Genomic DNA, 21909 nt, shown 5'->3' on the forward strand with positions numbered 1-21909 from the left:
TCAATATCTATGATCGAACTTGATGGGGAGTGTAGAAATCCCGAGAATCTTGGAAGTAATTTAGGGAGGTATATATGTAGAGGATTGTATATTATTGAGAGAGATTTCTTTAGGAGATTGTTTCCATATTTAGATTTCACAATTGTATTATAAATATTGTGTACTGGCTTGTACAAATTATTCAAGAAATACAGAAATTCTATTTTGTTTTCAAGTATATTAAACTAAGTGTTCTTACCTCTAAACTTGTGACATCAACCTTTTCAGTTTTCAGTATTTTAAACCAAAATTGTTTGGTTCTAATTCTTTCTGTTTCCATTTTATGATCTATTAGGTGCTTGAATTTTTCCCTGTTACATTTACTTCCTCTATTTTCTCTCATCCCCAACAAATGGCTCCTCTCTCTTATGTGTAACGAACATTAAAATCCATGTGATTTTCTTCTTTTAACTTTTTAACATCTCTGTTGCTGTTTATTTTGTAGGTTGACCAACTTATTGGGAAAAATCATCTTTTCAAACGCAGTATCATATTGATCAAAGCCTGGTGCTATTATGAGAGCCGAATTCTTGGTGCATACTATGGGCTGATTTCCACTTATGCTTTGGAAACAATGATCCTTTCTATTATAAATCTCTTTCACACATCACTATTTAGTCCTTTAGCTGTGAGTAGCTTATTCAGCATTTCCATTTTTTAACCTCCCCAAATGTATACATGAGTGTGTTGCTAACTGTGACATTTTCTCAACAGGTCCTCTATAGATTCTTGGACTACTATAGCACATTCAATTGGGACAGTTACTGTGCCAGTATAGTTGGGCCAGTCCCCATATCTTCCCTTCCAGAAGTTGCGAGTAAGCAGCATTTAATTTGTGTGCACCTCTCTGTGTGTGTACCCGTGCGCTTATTTGTACACCCACATAATAGAGAGAGAGAGAGAGAGAGAGAGAGAGAGAGAGAGAGAGAGAGAGAGAGAGAGAGAGATCTGGGTTCACTTGTTGACTGAAGAAACTTTTAATTTGGTTGCTCTTTTTCACTTGTTGACTGAAGAAACTTTTAATTTGGTTGCTCTTTGCAGCAGTGGCACTAGGAAATGGTGGGGATCAATTATTGCTCAGTGAGGAATTTATCCAGAACTGCAGAGAAATGTTCTCGGGACCAACAATGGTAGTTGAGACTAAAGCATATGATGTTCCCCTCAAGTATCTCAACATATTAGATCCTCTAAAGTTAAATAATAACCTTGGAAGGAGTGTCAGCAAAGGTATTTGGCAATGCTACTAAAATTGATTCTAGTCATCATTTGAAGGCTAGACTCTTAGGCTAGAATTTTCCTGGAAAGATCTGGGCAAATGCTTTCTTTTTTTTAAACCATAGAGACTTCCTGTGGAAGGTGCATGGCATGAAATTAAGTCATGATATATTTTGAAGTGGTAGAACATCAACGTTTTACTCATCAAATTAGGGTAAATTGCCCAGTTACTGAACTTTGCACTTTATTCTGATATGCTCATCCAACTTCATTTTTGCTTCAATAGATGCACTAAACTAACACATTTGTTTGAATGTCACCTTTCCATTAACAGAAATCCAATAAATCAATTGAAGAGGTGACATGGATAATCTTTCAGTTATGCTCCCATCACTTCTTTTTCTCTCAACTTTCTTTCTTATTTCAATCTACTTCCAGAGAATTTGCAGGAAAAACTCACAAAGCACTCTCTCTACGCGATGGAAGCAACAACCACTCAACCTCTCTCCTCTTTCTTCAGTTTGCAGGGGTGAACACCAGCAGTAACAGTGATTCGCTTGCTGCTTCTACTATTTCCTTCTCCAATCTACTCATTGCTGGTGAAGGTTGACACCAGCCTCTCTCTCTCTCTCTCTCTCTCTCTCACAAACACATATTGCAACGTCAATGGCCCAAAATACGGATAACAGGCACACCGTATACATTTTTAACATGTTTCATATTCTAAGTTAGAATTTAATGTATTCTTGGTTGTAATGGAATTGAGAAATGAAGTTGCAGGGAAGTGGTGTGATGCAGGGCGCATCAAAGATCTGCGGCCATGGGAGAATGTAGGAGAGGCAGATGGGAAGAAGGAAGAGGGAAGTGGGAATACAAGGGGAAATCACATGTTCACTTTCAAATTCAAATTCAAGCACTTCTGCATGGCTTTCACACACTATTTATAAGAAAGCCTCTAACACATGGAATTACAAACATACCCCTAAATACACAAATATTACAAACAAGCCTCCAAATACGCATAATCCTATACTAATTAGACTAAACACATAATAAACTAATTAATTAAACACAACAACCCTTGTCCACTTTTTCCTCCATTAAAAAATATCCAACAAAGGTCAACCTATGGTTTGCCTTCTTGTTCTACGTCAAATCTCCCCCATTTAAAAAAATCCAGCCTCAAACTTTGAAGTGTTGGAGGATCAGAAGTAAAAACTTGGACTCTTTGAAATCTGGTGTTTTGCATCAATGAACATATTTGGGATGACAAACTCAACAATAGGAATGTTTGAGAGACTAGATGTCTTCAAACACATAAATTTCTTTGCTTGCAGTGGTTGTCAAGTTGAGTAACTCTAACTGATTCTTTGTCTTGGTTGGTTTGTAGAGCAGGCTTCAAAATGATCTTACCATTGTAGTGGAAGATGTGTTCTCAACTTCTCATGTGCTTGAGTCTCACACAAATCATCGAATTCTTCACGAGAATCATCACCATTAAAATCTGAGACTTCCTACTTCAATTCCCTTACTCAAATGGTCTTTTTGGCGTTCATGCAACTCAATGTATGGGGGACAGCAGCTATACTACCTTCTTGTTTGGTAGGAAAATCTGTTGGCTTTTACCTAAGGCTGCAACTTCAGTTATTAGCCTATTCAAAGCATTGGTCATAGTCTCCAAATCATCCTCCTTGTTTTTTACCCTACTGGACAATAATTCCACCTTTGCAGACCATTCAGCATTGGTCACCATGTTGTAATTATACATCACCAAGGATTCTCAGACAATTTGGTAACAATCTTCTACCTGTTCATGCAAACCACAAACTTCACTCTCAATTTCTTAAGAACAATCTTCAAGTAAAACAAAGCCTCATAAACAACCTACAAATGGCAGCAATTTGGTCTGATTTTTTATGTTGGCAATTAAATTTCTAGCCTTTCAAATCATATTATCACACTTGCTCACAAAATATCATGTCCACAATCAAAATATATCATTGCAAGTCAAAATATCAATGTGAAAACCCAAAATATCATGGCTGGAGCAATTTCTCACTATTCTAACAGCAGGAGAAGATTCCAGCAGTTCTTCACTTGCAGGTTGCCAGCACATGGGGTGCATGCACTGCTGCCAAGCCATCTCTGACTTAAAAATCTAGATGATGGCAGATCAGGGGCTGATGAGTCTAGTGGTGGTGGTGTTGGTGTGTCAAAGCAACTTCAACAAGGCTGGATTTTGGAGGGGTCAGTGGCTGGGTAACCTTGTGGTGGTACGTGGGACCACATGCGTGGTCAGACAGCGATTACATTTTTCAGGTAGGCCTTTTGGTGGTGCTCAATTCTGATGGTGGTGGTGATGTGGCAAGGTAATGTCTGGAAATTAGGGTTTTGAAATTGGGGGCATGATTGTAATTTCGGCTGGAAGTTACAGATTTTTATTTATTTATTTTATTTTATGAAACATAGGACTGGTAATTGATGAAGGACAGGGATAGGAAGCCAGACAGAGAGAGATATGGAAAGAATTAAGAAATAGATAAAGAACAAAGAAGAAGATAGGAGGAGAAATTGCAGGACAAAATGGTTCCAAAAAGAATTCAGAAATCAGAAATAGAAAGAGAATTGTGAGAATTAGAATAAGAGAAGAAGAGGAAAGAAAAACGGGGCAGAAGAAAAGAGAGAAGGGGATTGATGCAGGGGCAGCATCAAGGTTCTGCAGCCATGGAGAAATTAAAAGAGGAGGAAGGGGAATGGGGGAGAGAGGAGATACCCCGCGGGGGGGGGGGGGGGGGGGATGTGTACTCACAGTCACTTCAATTCAAATTCATCAAAAACTGCCTACATCATGGCTTTCACACACTATTTATTAGAAAGCCTAAACACATAAAATTACACACATGCCCCTAAAACTACATGAATTACAAACAAACCCATGTTTTACACAAATATTACAAACAACCCCCAAATACACATAATCCTATAATAATTAACACTAAACACACATAATAAACTACTAACTTAACCCAACAATTATCAATCCAATTCTTAAGTAGTCTCCAGCTTGGATCTTCCCTAGGTCTTGCTTCTTCTCCTGCATTTGGGATGCTGGCAGCAGGTACAGAACACAGAGGAGAAAGTTCATATCAGAAGCAGAGCAGGGAGGGAGAGAGAAGTTACAGAACAGAGGAGAAAGGAAAGAGGAAGAAGAAGGGAGAAGGAAGAAAAATAATGATTAGAAGAAAAATGGAGGACTGAACATGGATAATTGGACATCATTGTTGGGCTCTGATAGCAAATGATGCAGGGAAGCATAAAAAATCTGCAGCCATGGGAGAATGTAGGAGAGAGAGAGGGTAAGAAGATGAAGAAGGAAGAGGGATGAGAGGAGAGAGGAAATGTAAGTGGAAATCACATTCTCACTTTCAAATTCAAATTCAAGAACCCACTTCTACATGGATTTCACACACTAAAGGGTGTCCCTGGGCCACAAGCCTCCCCATTTTGCAAGGATAGGGGGAGGGTTGTCATAGTGTACACACTACACAGCCTTACCTTTGCTTTTATACAAAGAGGTTGTTTCCTTGTATTCGAATCTGTGACCAAGGTCACGAAGGAGCTACCTTAATGTTGATCCAAGACCCGTTCTCACATGGCTTTAACACACTACTTATAAGAAAGCCTCTAACACATGAAATTAAACATATGTCCCTTAAACTACACGAAATTGCATATCCCTAAATGCACAAATATTACAAACAAGTCCCAAAATATGCACATAATAAACTAATTAATTAAACACAATAAACCTTTGTTCAATTCTTCTCCATTAATCTCTAACAAGGGTCACCCGTGGTTTGGCTTCTTGTCCTACATCATGGTGGCACTCAAGGTAGCGTACAGCGATGGAAATAGGGCATCAATGATACTGATGTTGAATGTATTCAGGGATATTGTACGTATTTAATACTAACATCTCCGCTCCAATTCCAGTAAGCTTTTACTCGGCACCAAGACACCAATCATCTCCACATAAGGCATCACCATTTCTTGCTACTGTTGGGGGAAGGAGGTATGCAAGTAAGGACCAAAACAAAATAGCCCAAGAAATCCTTACCCTTTTTTCAGATCAACAATAAGTAGAAATAGTCAATTACTAAAAACCAGAAATAATCAGCAATTAACAACACAAATCAGCCATGCATACACAATGATATTTACACGGAAAACCCTTCGACATGTGATGGGAGAAGCCATGGGACTGAAGTCCACTTTCAATCATCAACTATAATCTTCAAGAACAACTTGAAACCCAAAACAAAACAAGTTATCACCTATAAGGTGGAACCAAACTAGAGTGAAAAATTGAGCAGTCTCACCCAAAAACTGATGCTGCTATTTCTTCCGTGAAACCAGCTCTGGAGAACTCTTCGAATCACCCCATCTACAATGAAGAAGGACAAGTAATGAACATGTTATTGAAATTTCAGCTCAATCGGATGTTTGCCATCTGATTTTTAATCAAGCTAACTGCACAGGCCCCTTTCACCCAGAATTTTCAGAAAGTATTTTCTTCTCTCCTTCACTCTCCTTGGCTTGCAAGGTATGCACGAACCAAAACCTTCTGCCAGAAATTGCTTTCCATTTAATTGATTTTGCTTCTCCTAAAATGACTATTCATCCTCTCAAGCAACGTTGTAAAATTCGAGTATAGGACACCCACACAGCGGAAGATGTAGAAACAAAAGAAACTCCAAATCTCAATAACACTTCACCAATATGAATGAGAGAACAACAACTGATAACACAAGAATGAAAGCAACTAGCATTCAATATTCACTACAATGTGAAACACCACAATACACAAGTTTTACAATGATTTCTATGTACAAATATGTTCAGAAGTACATATATAGAAGTCCCTCGGAGATTTCCCTCCAATAACCCAACCACCCCAATGTTCAAATTTGAAATTCAAATTTCTTCTTGCAGCCCAGGCGTTCTTGTCGACGAGAAGATGGGTTCGTCGACAAGAACAAGGACACTCTTCAACAAGAACAGGGCATTCGTCGACGAGCCCATTTTCCTCCTCTTTGTATCTCAAGATCTCTAAACTTTTGGGTCTCTCGGGATCTCCTCATCGACGAGGACACGACACTCGTCGACGAGTCCCTGCTGTGTAGCCCTTCTTATGTTTTTCTTCCTTTGTTTAAGAAACTCTAAGAATAAGAGCCACACCATAAACAACAATCTCCACCTTGGCAATTATACGCCCCTTAGGAGAATCCCGAAAAACATGTTTAGTTGCTCCACCTCGAACTTTAAAATCGCTAGGTTGAGTTTGTCTCCCTCCTATCACTGGGAGATAGGGAGTAAGTCCAAATAATGCTTGAACTTTTCAGAAGTAACAGATTTCGTCAGAATATCAGCTGCATTTTCAGAAGTGTGAACCTTCTCTAGCACAAGTTCACCTGAAGCAATCAATTCCCGAACTCTATGGAACCTCACATCAATGTGTTTGGTTCTATCATGGTATATTTGATTTTTCGTCAAGTAAATGGCACTCTGACTATGACAATGCAACACCACTCCATCTTGTTATAATCCCAGCACTCTGACTAAACTGGTAAGCCATAAGGCTTCCTTTGCAGCTTCTGCGACTACCATATACTCCGCTTCAATCGTGGACAATGCTACCAGAGACTGAACCATGAATCTCCAAGATACTAGTCCTCCTACAAGAGTAAAAACATATCCCATTGTAGACCATCTGTCATCCATATCTCCAGCATAATCTGCATCTATAAACCCCATAACTGAAGGACAACCCTGTGGCTTGCCGAACATGATGTCATAATCCGATGTACCCCGCAAGTATCTAAGTATCCATTTTACAGCTTCTCAATGTTGTCTTCCTGGATTAGAAAGAAACTTGCTTACCAAACTTACAGCATGTGCCAAATCTGGTTTTGTACATACCATGACATACATCAAACTCCCCACAGCACTAGCATAGGGGACCTTTGACATGTCCCGGATTTCTGCATCCGTACTTGGGCAATCTGCAATAGACAACTTAAAATGATTCACTAGAGGTGTAATTACCGGTCTTGCATCAACCATGCTAAACCTTTCCAACACCTTATGCACATAACTGTTTTGAGATAGCCATAATCTCCTTGCAGTCTTGTCTCGGCAAATCTCCATTCTCCATCCCAAGTATTTTCTTGGTTGAACCAAGATTGTGCATGTCAAATTCCTTATGCAACAGGTCTTTTAATTGATTCACCTCAGTTAAATCTTTTGCAGCTATCAACATATTATCGACATACAATAACAAGAAAATAAGTGAGCCTTCATCAAGTTTGTTCGCATATATGCAGCAGTCATACTCACACCTTTTGTAGCCAATTTTGATCATTTATGAATCAAACCGTTTATACCATTGCCTTGGAGACTGTTTCAGCCCATAAAGAGATTTCTTCAACCTGCAAACTAAATTTTCTTTTTCCAATTCAATGAATTCCTCCGGTTGTACCATATAGATTTGTTCCTCCAAGTCATAATGAAGAAACGCCATCTTCACATCCATTTCTTCCAAGTAAAGATCATAATAAGTTACCAACCCCAACACAATTCTGATAGAAGTATGTCGGACCACTAGAGAAAAGATCTCATCATAATCTATCCCCTTCTTATGTGAGTATCCTTTTGCCACCAACTGTGCCTTGAACTTCTCACCTTCCTTTTCTAATATTGCCTCCTTCTTCTTGTACACCTATTTGCACCCAATCGGTCTCTTCCCATCTAGAAGTTCCACCAACTCCCAAGTTTGATTTTTATGTAGCGACTCCATCTCCTCAATCATCGCTCCCATCCATCTACCTTTCTCCTGGCCGTGTATTGCCTCTTGAAATGTAGTTGGATCATTACAACTAATTAGAAAAGCATAAGACACTAACTTTTCAAACTCATACCTTGGCGGAGGCCTAATAGTGCGTCTAGATCTCCGTATGGGAAGATTATCGTCAACTCACTAGTTTCCCGAGCTAGAGCTCCCTACAACCACGGGACCATAATCATTTTCGTTGTCCTGAGCTTCCAACTCCACCTGCACGACATGTTCATTATTGCCTCAGTTTTCTAGCTCCTGTTTCTGTTCATCACATTCTTGAGTACGCTTCACCATAGCCTTCTCATCAAAGACTACATCCCTACTGATTATCACCTTGTTTGCCACTGGGTCCCATAGCTTGTACCCCTTTACACCCATTGGATACCCCAAAAAGATGCAACGACGAGACTTCGGGTCAAGTTTAGACCTCTTCTCACTAGACATGTGGACATTGGCTGGACACCCGAATACTTTCAATTCGGAATAGTCTACTGCATTTCCTATCCATACCTCTTCCGCCATTTTACCCTCTAGTGATGCTCTCGGTGATTTGTTTACCAGAAAACAAGCCATACTAACTACCTTGGCCCAGAAATTCTTCGGTAGTCCTGTATTTAATCTGAGACACTAAGCCCTATCAGTAAGAGTCCGGTTCATCCGTTCTGCCACACCATTTTGTTAAGGTGTCCGGCGAACTATAAAGTGCCTCTTAATGCCCCGCTCCGCACAAAACTCCATAAACCGAAAATCAGCGTACTCGGTCCCATTATCCGATCTCAAGTATTTGATTCTCCTTCCCGTCTGGTTCTCCACTTCAGCCTTCTAAATCTTAAACTTGGCATACGTATCTAATTTGTGACGCATGAAATAAACCCAGATTTTTCGTGAGTAATCATCAATGAAACTCACATTATACACATGTCCACCCTTTGATGCAACTCTAGCTGGGCCCCAAACATCTGAATGCACATAGTCAAGTATACCTTTTGTGTGAGTAGCTGATCTTAACTTTGCCCTGTTTTGTTTTCCAAGAACACAAATTTTGCAAAATTCCAGTTGACATGATTTCAAGCCCTTCAAGAGTTTCTTCTTGTGTAGTTCCTTCATGTCGTGTTTCCCAATGTGCCCAAGGCGCATATGCCACAAGACGGTCTCATCTGATTCAGCATTCACGGCTACAACTCCACCTACAACGGTAGTTCCCTGCAACGTGTAGATATTCCCATCTAATTTCTGTCCTTTCATTACAGTCAGATTACCTTTCAATACCTTCAGGACTCCACCTTTGGACTTGTAATTAAAACCATTACAATTCAAGGTACCGAGTGTTATCAAACTCTTCTTCAACTCTGGTATATGTCTTACATTACACAACGTTCTCACAGCACCATCAAACATTTTTATCTTTACATTTCCTATGCCAATGATTTTGCAAGAAGCATCATTACCCATAAGAACTAATCCAGAATTTGCTAACCTGTAAGTGCTGAACCACTCCTTATTCAGAGTCATGTGATAAGAACATGCCGAGTCAAGTATCCAAGAGTCCGTTAGATTATCTGACCCCGCTGAAACTGATAGAACATCACCATCACTACATGATGAATCTCCTTCTTGAACAACATTTGCAGATTTTGAAACACCTTCATGTTTCTCAGAATTTCCCTTCTTCCAATCCGGACACTCTGGTTTCACATGCCCCTTTTTACTGCATTTATAACACCGGATTTCCTTCTTCTTCTTGGATTGATTTTGGGATTTCTGACTAATCCTACCTTTAAACTTTCCTTTGCCACGATCGTTACTACCCTTTACCACAAGTCCTTCTCCTTCATCACATATTTTTAACCTTTGATGAAAAATTTAACAAGGCACTTGTCACCTCTTCAAGATCAAGAGTCTCCTTTCCCCATATAAGAGTGCTCACAAGGTTTTCATAGGTATGAGTCGAAGGCAAGGAATTTAACAACATCAAAGCCTTATCATTCTCATCAAACTTGTCATCAACCCTAATCAAATCACTAATGATTTGATTAAAAGCATTAGTGTGTTGATCCAAGCTTGATCCTTCAACCATCTTAAGTCAATACAAACGTTGCTTAAGAAAAAGTTTATTATTGAGAGATTTGGACATGTACCGGCTCTCTAACTTTCGCCATATAGCCGTTCGAGAATCCTCCTTCATCACGTAATATGTACTTCATCGGCCAAACATAAGCGTATTGTATAAGCAGAATTTGCTTTCAAATCTACCCATGTTGCCTCATCCATTCCTTCCGGTTGAGTGTCAAGTAGAGCTTTAGTCATTCCTTGTTGCACAAGAATGTCCTTCACTCTCCTCTGCCATAAACCAAAGTTCCCGGTTCCTTCGAATTTAACGATGTCAAATCTTGCAGAAGATGATCCCGATGCCATGACAACAATCGCTCTGATACCAATTTGTTGTAAAATTCAGGTCTAGGACACACACACAACGGAAGATGTAGAACAAAAGAAACTCCAAATCTCAATAACACTTAACCAATATGAATGAGAGAACAACAACCAATAACACAAGAATGAAAGCAAATGACATTCAATATTTACGATAATGTGAAACACCAAAATACACAAGTTTTACAATGATCTCTATGTACAAATATGTTCAGAAGTACATATATAGAAGTCCCTCAGAGATTTACCCTCCAATAACACAACCACCCCAATGTTCAAATTCGAAATTCAAATTTCTTCTCGCAACCCAGGCGTTCTCATCGACGAGAAGATGGGTTCGTCGACGAGAACAAGAAGGACACTCATCGACGAGAACAGGGCATTCGTTGACGAGCCCATTTTCCTGCTCTCGGTATCTCAGGATCTCTGAACTTTTGGTCGAGATCTCCTAGTCGACAAGGACAGAGCACTCGTCGACGAGTCCCTACTGTGCAGCCCTTATGTTTTTCTTCCTTTGTTTAAGAAACTCTAAGTATAAGAGCGCCACCATAAACAACAAGCAACCATAACTAACCATGAATGTAAAAAATTCCATTGCATTACAAGTTGGCAACCAAGTGGGCTACCACCAAGTATAAATATCTTATTTCACTTGGATATAGACCGAGACATCCAAGTAGACCACTCACATGTGGGCAACTCTCCACATAGGAGGGAAACCCATCATGACTCCACCCTACTTTGCCCAATCATCATGAAAATCAAAAGCAGATATCTGGAAAAAGCTTGAACCAGGTGAGTCTCTGTCTACCAAACTAATGTTTTCCTATTTGCATGTTACTCCTATCACCTTACCTTGCCCAATCATCATGAAGAAGGCAATCACTATTGTTGAATTGGATTTTTGTACCCTTTTGGATATTCTGCCAAATATGCTGTCTCATTCCTCCAAGGTAGTGCCACATCCAATTTGCCGCCATCCCTGTGAATTTCTACAAGCCCAATAGCCTCATTGATTTTATGGTAACAAAATCATGGGGAAGATGACATATTCAAGGAATCTCTGAAATTTTGCAAACCTCAGTTGATTTGATCCACCAAATTTGAGAAATATGCAAAGATTGTGTGTTCTTGATGGTTAGTATCAGAACCCATATGGGTTACAAAAACCTCTTTTTTTTCCTCTCTTTGGTTTAGCCTGCTTTCATAATATTTCTTATCCTCTGAAAATGGTGGAATCAAGAGTGGTTGGAGTGGGTCGCTTTCTTTCCTTCTCTGCAATGGGTAGTAAATTGCTGATTGCCAGAACTAGAGATGAAGCAGGTAGTGGGAAAGCAAAGAGGAAGAGGAAAGGGTGGGGGAGAAATGCAGAAGAGCAAAAAAGTGGTCCCACAGAACTTAGTCAGCTCTATGTTAGTGCTTGCATTACTTTATTTGACATTCATCAACAGGAAAGGGACCTTGAAACAAATGTGTTAGTTTAGTGCGTCAACTGAAACAAGTTGAAGTTTGGTGATCCAATCAAAAAATTGTATAGTTGATTAACTTTGCAATTTACCCCATCAAATTATAAGAGAAATTTTGTGTCTTGTGAAAAATCTATAATTTAGCCAGAAATTTCCAAGAGTTTTGTTAAGTTTGTGGAGTTGGGAATGTTTGCTTCTTTCTTGAAATTAGTCCATTGTTTGTCTATACATCTCTCTTCAGCTCATATGTTTTGTTGCTCAATTAATTAGCTGACAATGATTCACCTTTCTGATCTCCCCCTAAAAGGCAATTTCTATCGAATTAGATGTGCTTTTTCCTTTGGGGCTCGAAAGCTTGGGCAAATCCTTGTGCTACCAGGAGAAGCTATGATTGAGGAACTCAAGAAGTTCTTTGTCAACACTTTGGAAAGGAATGGAACAGGGCGACGGGCAGATGTAGAAGTTCCTGTTCCACCATTTGGATCTGGAGTTTTTGAAGTCTCTGATCTCAATGGTCCATGGTATCATGAATATATCTTATCCCCTTCTGCCCATCTTAGTTCATTGTTATCACCTCAGTTCAGAGACAGGAATGCATGTGATGCCCAGTATCAGTCAGGGCATTTTGATTGTAATGGCTTCTATCAGAGGAACACAGGTGTTTTTGTCCCAGAACTGCCATTCAGCCACCCAAATATTTCCCAATCGCTAGACATTGCAAAATCACATGCAGTGAATCCCTATTTCCCAAAGGTGAAATCGCGAGGAACAGGCACATATATCCCTGCCACAGGATCTGAAGGAACAGGGAAAGCACGAGGAATGGGGACACTCTTATCTGATGTAAGTGTTGAAGAAACTGCAATCACAAGGAATATGCACATCATGACTTGATTCTTTGATTTGAATCCTACTGCTTTTATTTCTTTACAAGCTATCAGAGTGGCTTACCTTCTTGCCTCAATTACTCGTGAGTATGAAATTTTGCAGGCTAATTTTTCTCACACAGAGATGCATCCAAGGCAAAGAAGAAGAAATCCAGAATCTGCATCTCATGGTCTCTTGCGAGAACATCCTCAAAATAATGACCAGGGTGAACCCTCAGGGACACGCAAGGGTGGAAATGGCAACTGCCTTAACCTGTCACTAGAAGAATTCCCACTTCTTCCACAGAGCAAGAAACCTGCACCATTAGGAATCCCCTTGTCTCCTCAGCCAACTTTGAAGCCCCCACAGGTGAAAGATACATCTATCTCTGTAGAAGATATTGAATTTGGTACATTTGGGCTTCAGCTGTCTGCAGTGGGACTGCCTTTGCAGCAGGCAAGCAAGCAGCCAGTTTCTGGAGGTTCTGTTTATGTGGACACAGTCTCAGGAGTCCAAAATGTGGCAATGCAGAGGCCAGAAATGTTATCCATGGCCAAGGACACGTAAGTTCTTTTTTTATTTTTTATTTTTCTTCTCTAGAAGTGAGCTAGCTTTGATCAATGCATTTTAAGGTGCTAAATAGACTATTTTCTGGTTTCGCAATGCAGTGTTCTGGCGCAGGTTTACCAACTAGAAGATAATGAGGACTTCCCTCCTTTATCCCGTTGACTTCCCTCGAGTCTTGGTGTTTTTTGCTTGTTGACACCTCTGCCTTCCGAGGTTTTGAAGCAGAAATTTTCTATAGCCTCTGTATCTCTCTCTCTCTCTGTAATGAAGGCGTTTCTAAAGACTGATTTTGGATGTCTTGTTTGCCCTTTCAGACATTCTTGGTTGAAAGTTGCTGTTATTTAAATGGGGATGTGAATGACAGATCCGATTATTGCTAGACTATGTTAGGACATGCAACTTTGGTTTTACTAATTCTTGAAAGTGCCTCAAATGCACATGCTATGAACATTGGCAGACCATGTGTTTTAGATTCTCAGATTGGGCTTTGCAAGTGGGATTGAATTATACTGGCATATTAACACTTACCCTTCCATGTTTGGTTTATCATTGATGAGAAACAAGGCAATTGTTCTTTAATGCTAATACCATGGCAATATAATGCAACTGGTTAAACAACAAGAACCCATTTAGATGTGGAAAATAATTTTTATTTTTTATTTTTATTTTTCAAAAATTTACGAAAAAGGTTGTTATTTTTTATTTTTACAATATTTGTATGAAATAAGTGAACAAAATAAACAATTTTGCACTATTAACCTGCAGAATGTTTTTTTTTTTTTTTTTTTTATAATTTCAAAAACGTTGCATTATTTTTAATTTTTCAAATTCATATAGAAAAGTTGACAATTTTTGTTACTATTTTCTAGATTTCTAACTCTTATTTTGTGTTTGTGAGCATGGAACTTGAATCTTGGACTTTAATTGTGGATTATGTATGGATTTTCTTTGCACATAAGTCTAAAATAAATCCTTAAAATCTATGATTTCAAACATTATTTTATATAATTTTTATAATATTTAAAAATATTATTTTTTGTAATTATTTTAAAATTTAGAAATAAAAAATAAAAAATTGAACATTTAAACAAACTTTTTTTTTTAAACTTTTTAATAGGAATTTTGGCAAACTAAAAAAAATGAGCTAAAATTTTATAATTTTTAAAAAACAAAAAATAGAAAAATTTATATTTTTCTCTACTGGAATGTTTTTGCATTTTATCAATCATGTAGTCATGCATCCATCAAATGAAGGATGGGTTGGAGTTTTCTGTTTGCCTTTACCAATTGTGCAGGTGGGTAACTGTCATAGCGTTTTACTCCACAACATACAAACCTGACAGTGTGGCACCAAGTGACACTTGGTTAAGCCAACATCACACACAATTTTGGTTAATTCTTGCAAGTGTATAGCAATTCAATTAAACATTCACAAGACAACAACCACTACAGAACACCTCCAATAAAGACAAGAAAATATACTCTTAACATGAGTAGGAAAAAACACATAACTACTCCATCCCATGTCTCTTGTAACCAATAGAGTAATTTGGTACGGAGCTGGCACCCCAACTACCAAGAGTCTAAAGTTGACAATCCTAACTGGATGGACGTAACCAACAATTGTCAACAAGGCTAAACAAGTTATGCTTGCTTACAAGTATATGGCTAAAAAATTGGTCATGTGTCCGCCCATGAATTTATTCACTAACCAAGCCTATATGCCAACCATATCAAGTAACTACCACTACCTACTCTGGTCAACATGTCAACCTAAGAGCAATTGACATTGACACTGCATACTCCCCATACGTCAACGCTCATATCTAGCATCGTTTCCATGAATCATGACTTATTTATGCCCCAACAACAGCAAATGTTATTAAAACACTTAATGTAACCAAGTTAACAGTTTGACAATATTAATTGCATCCAACCATGTTAATCAAAACCAACTACCATAAGCAACCTTGTCAAAGAAATTGGCTCCAACCATGTCACCATGTCAAGTAGGCAACTTCTCTACCATGCACTCACCCTAAAACAACATAGTTTAACCGATCAATAATTGTCAAGACAACCTATGCTAGGCCATCTCTAGTTATTGCCTTGGCACATGGTTTTTTCACATCATATGCCTTGGCAATGTCAAGCTACTCAAGGGTCTTATAGTAGCTTACAACTCAGCCTTTGCCAGCCAAGACGGGGGGAGAGACCAGCTGATTTTGTATCACACCCACAACATAAAGAGTCTCCTCTTTTATGTCCCACAACAAATTTAATTTTAATCTCGAAGCTGCATTTACTTGCATGATAAAATGGGAATGAAAATATCTAAAGTCAAATGATCCTAATCTGACCTCTTACATTTCATTCTTATTCCTTTTCCATCATTCCATCAAACATGTCCTAAGATTTGTTTAGTAGAGGTCTATAGAAGAAATGCGACTAGTAGTAGTGTTGTTAGTGGTCGTACCTTGAAGTCACTCTAGCCTCATAGCTTAATTTGATACCATTTTAAGATATTTATATCAATACTATATTATAAAACTATATTTATTTTCTATTTTATTATCATATATGTTGTTTTTTCTTTTTAACCTATGTACAGACACATGCCCTTTTATTGGCACATCACTACTACAAAAACACGTTTTAGCTTTTCTTGAAGAGCCTTCAGAATTTAATCATATGCCCTTCACCTATTGAGCATTTCCATGGAAACTACTATATAAAAGCCCAAGTGTAGCATTGTCCTATCATTTGAATTATAGCATGCAACGCTCCACTTATTTAACACCTATGCACCTAAAGAAAACACTTTTCATCTCTTCCTTTAGCATGGCATCTCTCTCTCCCCTGCCCCTCCTCTCTCATTCATCTTTTCTTCTCCTTTAACATATCTTTATCTCCGTTAATCTCAACTTGAAGGTTCTCCTCTTTATACTTCTTCCTCCTCCACCTATGCTATGGTAGATAAAAATAAAATGGGTTCCAACTTCACTATTTTATAAATTGAACATAATTTTTTTATTTCATTCCACTCTCAATCTATTCCATTTTAATGTACTAAACATGATGTTACAGTTTTGTAATTTAGTAGTGCTGTTATTTGTTGGATTGTTAATACATTTCTACATAACTTTAGATGTAAACATTTCTAGGCTAGCTTTTGATGTAATTATGTTTATTTTTCTTTAATTTCTCTCTGTGACTTTTGGCTTGACGGACAATGTTGCTTAGTGAGAGGAGAAGAGAAAAAGAGAACTACGGTATCAAAATTTTTCGAAACCCCCATCTCTACATAGTGAATCCGTGCAAATATAATCTTAGGAGTCGAACTTTTTCATTCGAGGGTGATGAAATAAGCAATTTGGTTCAAATCCCCATTCAAAAGAATTATTTCTTTGTAAAAAAAAAAAACTTGGATGTCATAGGAGTATCTAGTTCACTCCATTAATAATTGGTATTGTGTATGTGTATTTGGTATTGAAAGAAAAAATTGATACAAAAAAATTACCATGAATTTTAATAAAAAAAAGTTAATTGTAAACTATCAATATCGTTCAAATGAATAATAATCCAACTTTTAAAAGATAGATAATAAAAATTAATTAATAATCTAATAAATACTTTTCAAATAATTAATATTATGTTTCTTTAAAAGAACAAACTGTTATAGTTAAATACACACAAAAAAATAGTTATAAAGAATTTAGTTAAAGAATTACAATTTATACACTCCTTTAACTTTTGGTACAACTAGGAATTAAAATTATAAAATTTTGCATATAATTCGGGTAAATTAAATATTATTTCGATAAAGTAAGCTCATGACTTATGGACACAAGAAACAAAAACAAAAACTTTATTATGAAATTACATAATCATAATACTGATATTTGTATCATCATGATACTGAGATTCATAAAATCATGATATTGAAACATCGTAAAATCAAAATACTGAAATATCGTAAAATCATAATACTGAAATATCGCAAAACAAATTTTCGTACTATGTAAGAACCCTAACCGTGATAACTGGGTTTAAATATTAAGAGAGGGGCAAAATTAGAATTTAACAAGCTTCGTTGACAAAGCCAGATTTCGTCGACGAAGTGTGTGCTTTTCTCATCGACGAAATACAGAGACTCGTCGATGAGGAGAAGCCGAGAAGTCTGGGAAAATGGAAATATCAGACTTCGTCGACAAGGCCACCTATTTGTTGATGAATTTAGTGAAAGATTTGTCGACGAAGGTACCATTTCGTTGACGAAATTGGGCCGGGTCAAAGGGCTATAAAAGAAAATTTCTATTACTTCTTCATTAAGTAAACTCAATTTCATCTCTCTCTCTCTCTCTAAACTCTCTCTTTCTCTCTAAACTCTCTCTCTCTCTCTCTCTCTCTCTCTCTCTCTCTCTCTAGATTTCTTCACCGATCGTTGCTAGAATCGGGAAACGGAAGTTACCACGAGGATCGTGGAAGGATTCTCTACAACTTCTATGGATCGAAATCTCGTTTCGAAGATTTTCGGGTTTTGGCGGAAAATCGAGGTAAGGCTCAATTTTCATTTCTGATCTGGTGGTTTTGTAGAGGATGATTTTGTGAATATATTCTGAACTGTGATTTGTAGGTTTTGGAACTCGGTTCGCTGTTTAGGAGCCTTGGAGTTCGGGTTTTGTTATACGGGGTTAAGGTAAGGGGAACTGTGTTTACATTGGTTCTTTTCGAAATCGAACTCAGTGGAACTGTGGTCTATGGTCCTGTGTATGTTTTGGCTACTCATTTGGGAGAATCTAACGGGGGGAAAACTATGGGTTTTTCATTATTGCAATTTTGGGAAAAAGGGGGGCGACTGGCTGAATCCCAAGTTTTGTTGAAAGCCGAGTATTTGTGTGATTTATACTGTGATATTGGGATAGTCGTGCCTTGACTTTGTTTAAACTGTATTTGTTTGGAAAACCATGATTCAGAACCAAATGAGTGTGGTTTGTTTGATTATATGAGCATGCATGTGTGTGTGATATGCGGAATTGCTGATGGGACCACGATTCTAGGGACTGAGAGTGATCGGCTCTATATCCGAGGGCGTGTGTTTATCGCCTGCCACGTAGGCAAGAGTGTCCGACTCTATATCCGAGGGCGTGAGCCTATCCTGGCAGATCAAGCCGAAGGGTGTGGATCCACCAATTAGCGCCAGTACGATGCCATGGGAGTCGGGAACTAGCCATGCGCCGGTGGCACCGTGCTTCACAGGTTTGTCAGGCTAACACCAGAATGCCGAACCGGCTTCGAGCCGAAGGGTGTGATAACACCAGGATTGTTGATCATGTGTTGTGTGTGCGTGTATGCACTGTGTAAATTAGTACTAGATTTGCATTTAACTGCGTGTATGTTGCATCATGATAACACCCAAATGCCACACACCGATATAACATGTGTTCTTCCTTACTGAGAGGTGTCTCACCCCTGCTGTACGTATATTTTTTACAGGTTCTTCGAGTAACTGGAATTAGCGTCCTGGTGTAGGGAGCATAATGGCCGGTGTACTGCGTTAGCGCTTGGGTAAGTGCTAGGACTGTAGTTTTGTTGGGTTGCCATTTTGGGTTGTATTTGGGCACCCAGTTTGTACGTTTTGTTAGAGCCATGTTCTGCTCTTATATAGATTCTGGTATGGTACTGCATATGTTGATATAGAATGACTTTTTCCGCTGCATATATGATTGTGGGTGGATGTGTTTAGGGTGTCTGGGAACCCCACAAGGTCGGACCCTCATCCATTGTACTGTATTTGTGATGATTTATATGATATAGGGACAGGTTAAATCACTATACTCCATCAGTCGATCTGCCCACCTCAACCCATATCTGGATGAGGAGCCTATCCTCTTCAAGGGCTTAGGTGATCGACCTTACCACGTATTATCTAAATAGGTGGTTGCACTCATAAAGTAACATAATATCTGTAGCAACGGTACCGTGCTCTGTAGTTGCATAGTCCAACAAGGTCTGATACTATATAATATATTTCTATATACACTTATCTGATTTACCATGATTCTGAAATAATCGTAATAACCATGATGCTGCATAAACTGTACTGTAATTCATACGTCGTAATACTAAGAATTGTATAATCATAACACTGAAACTGCATAATCATAATATTGATATTCATATAAGCATGGTACTAAGATTCATAAAATCATGGTACTAAAACATCGTAAAATCAGAATACTGAAATATCGTAAAACATATTTTCATACTATATTCATATTCACAAGCCACACGATACTTTATTACATAATTTTCATCATTTAATAAACTGTATAATAATTGAAAAATACCTAGCATAGCATATTTTCCTTACCTGACTACTGGAAAGCCCCTATGGTTCACTAGCCTAACACCCGCAGGGCCTCCTACAAAACATCCTGAAAATAATATTTTTCAGAACATAATATCAGTATTTCATCGCCTACATCATTTCTTATAACTATCATAAGGCCAAAAATAGGCTAAAAGGTCTTACCCTAAATTTGGGATGAAATCCAACTTCGTTTTCCCAACGATCCGCTCGGGCAGACTTGCAGAGAACTTCGCCAGGAGCATCGTGGAGGCTTCAGATCGTCAATCCGGCTATTTTCGGTGTCGAAATCGAAGAGAAAAGGGAGAGAGAGAGAGACGTAGAGAGAGAGAGAGAGAGAGAGAGAGACGTAGAGAGAGAGAGAGAGAAGCGTTAAAAGTGAATAAAAATATGATTTTTAGCTATTTATAGGGCCAGATTCGTCAACGAGACACGTCATTTCGTCGACGAATCCTTCATTAAATTCGTCGACGAACCCCTGTATTCGTCGACAAAATTCAAAGCAGCCCAAAACCTTCGCTCGGTATTTTCTCGTCGACGAAGCCCTGTATTCATCGACGAATTTCCTCATCTATTCGTCGACGAAACCCTGTATTCATTGACGAGTCCCGGCAATTCCTTGAATTATTATATTCTCCCAAAATGTGATGTCGTCAACGAAGTTTACGACTTCCTTCTGTTCATATTTCCTTCGGGTCACTATAGTAATACTAAGGAAATTTTTTCCCAAACAAAGTATTATATAATATATTAATAGTTGGCTGGTAGCTACACTTACTACACGGAGTGTACAAACATATATATTTACATATGATTATATATATTAAAATTTTAAAAATGAATGTACATCTTTCATTATTTTTTATTTTGTGAAAAATGTCAATAGATGATTTCTTCTTATAGGAGTATTAATAAATTTTTTATTTTAATTTTTAAATTATGACTTGCTACCTAAAATTTTAATAATTATCATTTTATTTGGTAATTCTAGGTCGATAATTTCAAATCTAAATTAATTTTTTAAGTTTTATATTCTTATTTATCTAATTAAGTAATATCACTTGCTTCACAATAATTTTAGAAGATGTCCAAGGGAATTATCTATTTTATTTTGGAATATGCCTTTTATGTAGTTTTTGTAGTATCATTATGTTTATTTTAGTTTTCAATCAAATGTATATTTTAGGTTCAAATCTTAAAATATAGATGATTATAGATGATTCGGTCGAACTTCTGCTTGCCTTTAAACAGCAGCCTATTATTGTTTGCCATTTGAGTGGCATCAACCCCGTGCATTACTCTGCAACCCCTGCTTCTTAATTTGCGGATGTTGCCCAATGCATCCTTATAATGTCTTCTCAAAGACTCTGAATCAACCAGCAAACAACTGGTCACTATACAACATACACACACACACACACACACACACATACACCTCATGGCATGGCAAGGCAGAAGGGCTAACAGATCATCATATCGGAGAAATATATGAAGTTTTTACTCACTCACCTATAGAATCAAGAGAAGCAGCGACCATGTTAGTAGCGGAGCCAAAAGCCAGAGCCAAACTAGCAGAGAATGAGAAATCTCCTTCCCCTACCAGAAGTATCATGTGATGGGCGCTATAGTGTGATGGGCGCTATAGTGCTTCATCCATTTTTCTTTTACTTCTTTGCTCATCTTCTCTTCTTCTTTGTCTTCTTCTTTCTCTTCTATCTGCCTTGACGAATTAGTTATATTTCTTCTCCTTCTCCCCTGGTTAAGTTTTTGGACTAGTTGTGGATTAACTTGCACCAATTCCTCCACAACTTGAGCGTCTGCATCATAGGCGAGATCCTTGCTCCAGTTCCCCAAGTCCAACTTGGAAGAAGTAATTACCGGTAGGCTATGCTGGAAACTACAGTTTGAATCAACAGCCCTCTTGAACGGACTTAACCGGTCATCATCAGATCTTTTCAAGGAGTCGTCAAAGTTTGGAGAGCTAGCTGGTGAATTTGAAGCGAGTGGTAAAGGGTTTTGCTAAAACATTGCATGAACACTAGTAATGATGGTGGGAG

The 21909-nt window shown here is 38.1% G+C and overlaps 1 protein-coding gene across 10 annotated transcripts in view; it reads left to right on the forward strand.

The window, feature by feature from the left end:
• Window positions 1-14017, forward strand: part of LOC131165515 (uncharacterized) — a 55064-nt gene extending 41047 nt beyond the window's left edge. For 9 of the 10 annotated variants that reach the window (XM_058123396.1, XM_058123390.1, XM_058123400.1 and 6 more), the window contains 6 exons: window positions 485-667; window positions 754-856; window positions 1081-1266; window positions 12356-12891; window positions 13039-13478; window positions 13584-14017. In XM_058123396.1, the coding sequence (XP_057979379.1) occupies window positions 485-667; window positions 754-856; window positions 1081-1266; window positions 12356-12891; window positions 13039-13478; window positions 13584-13644 (1509 nt within the window). In that variant the 3' untranslated portion in view covers window positions 13645-14017. The remainder of the gene's footprint in view (window positions 1-484; window positions 668-753; window positions 857-1080; window positions 1267-12355; window positions 12892-13038; window positions 13479-13583) is intronic. The other variant, XM_058123399.1, reaches the window with a different exon arrangement.
• Window positions 14018-21909: the final 7892 nt, after the last annotated feature.

This window comes from Malania oleifera, chromosome 10 (assembly GCF_029873635.1).
Source record: "Malania oleifera isolate guangnan ecotype guangnan chromosome 10, ASM2987363v1, whole genome shotgun sequence".
Classification (NCBI taxonomy): domain Eukaryota; kingdom Viridiplantae; phylum Streptophyta; class Magnoliopsida; order Santalales; family Ximeniaceae; genus Malania; species Malania oleifera.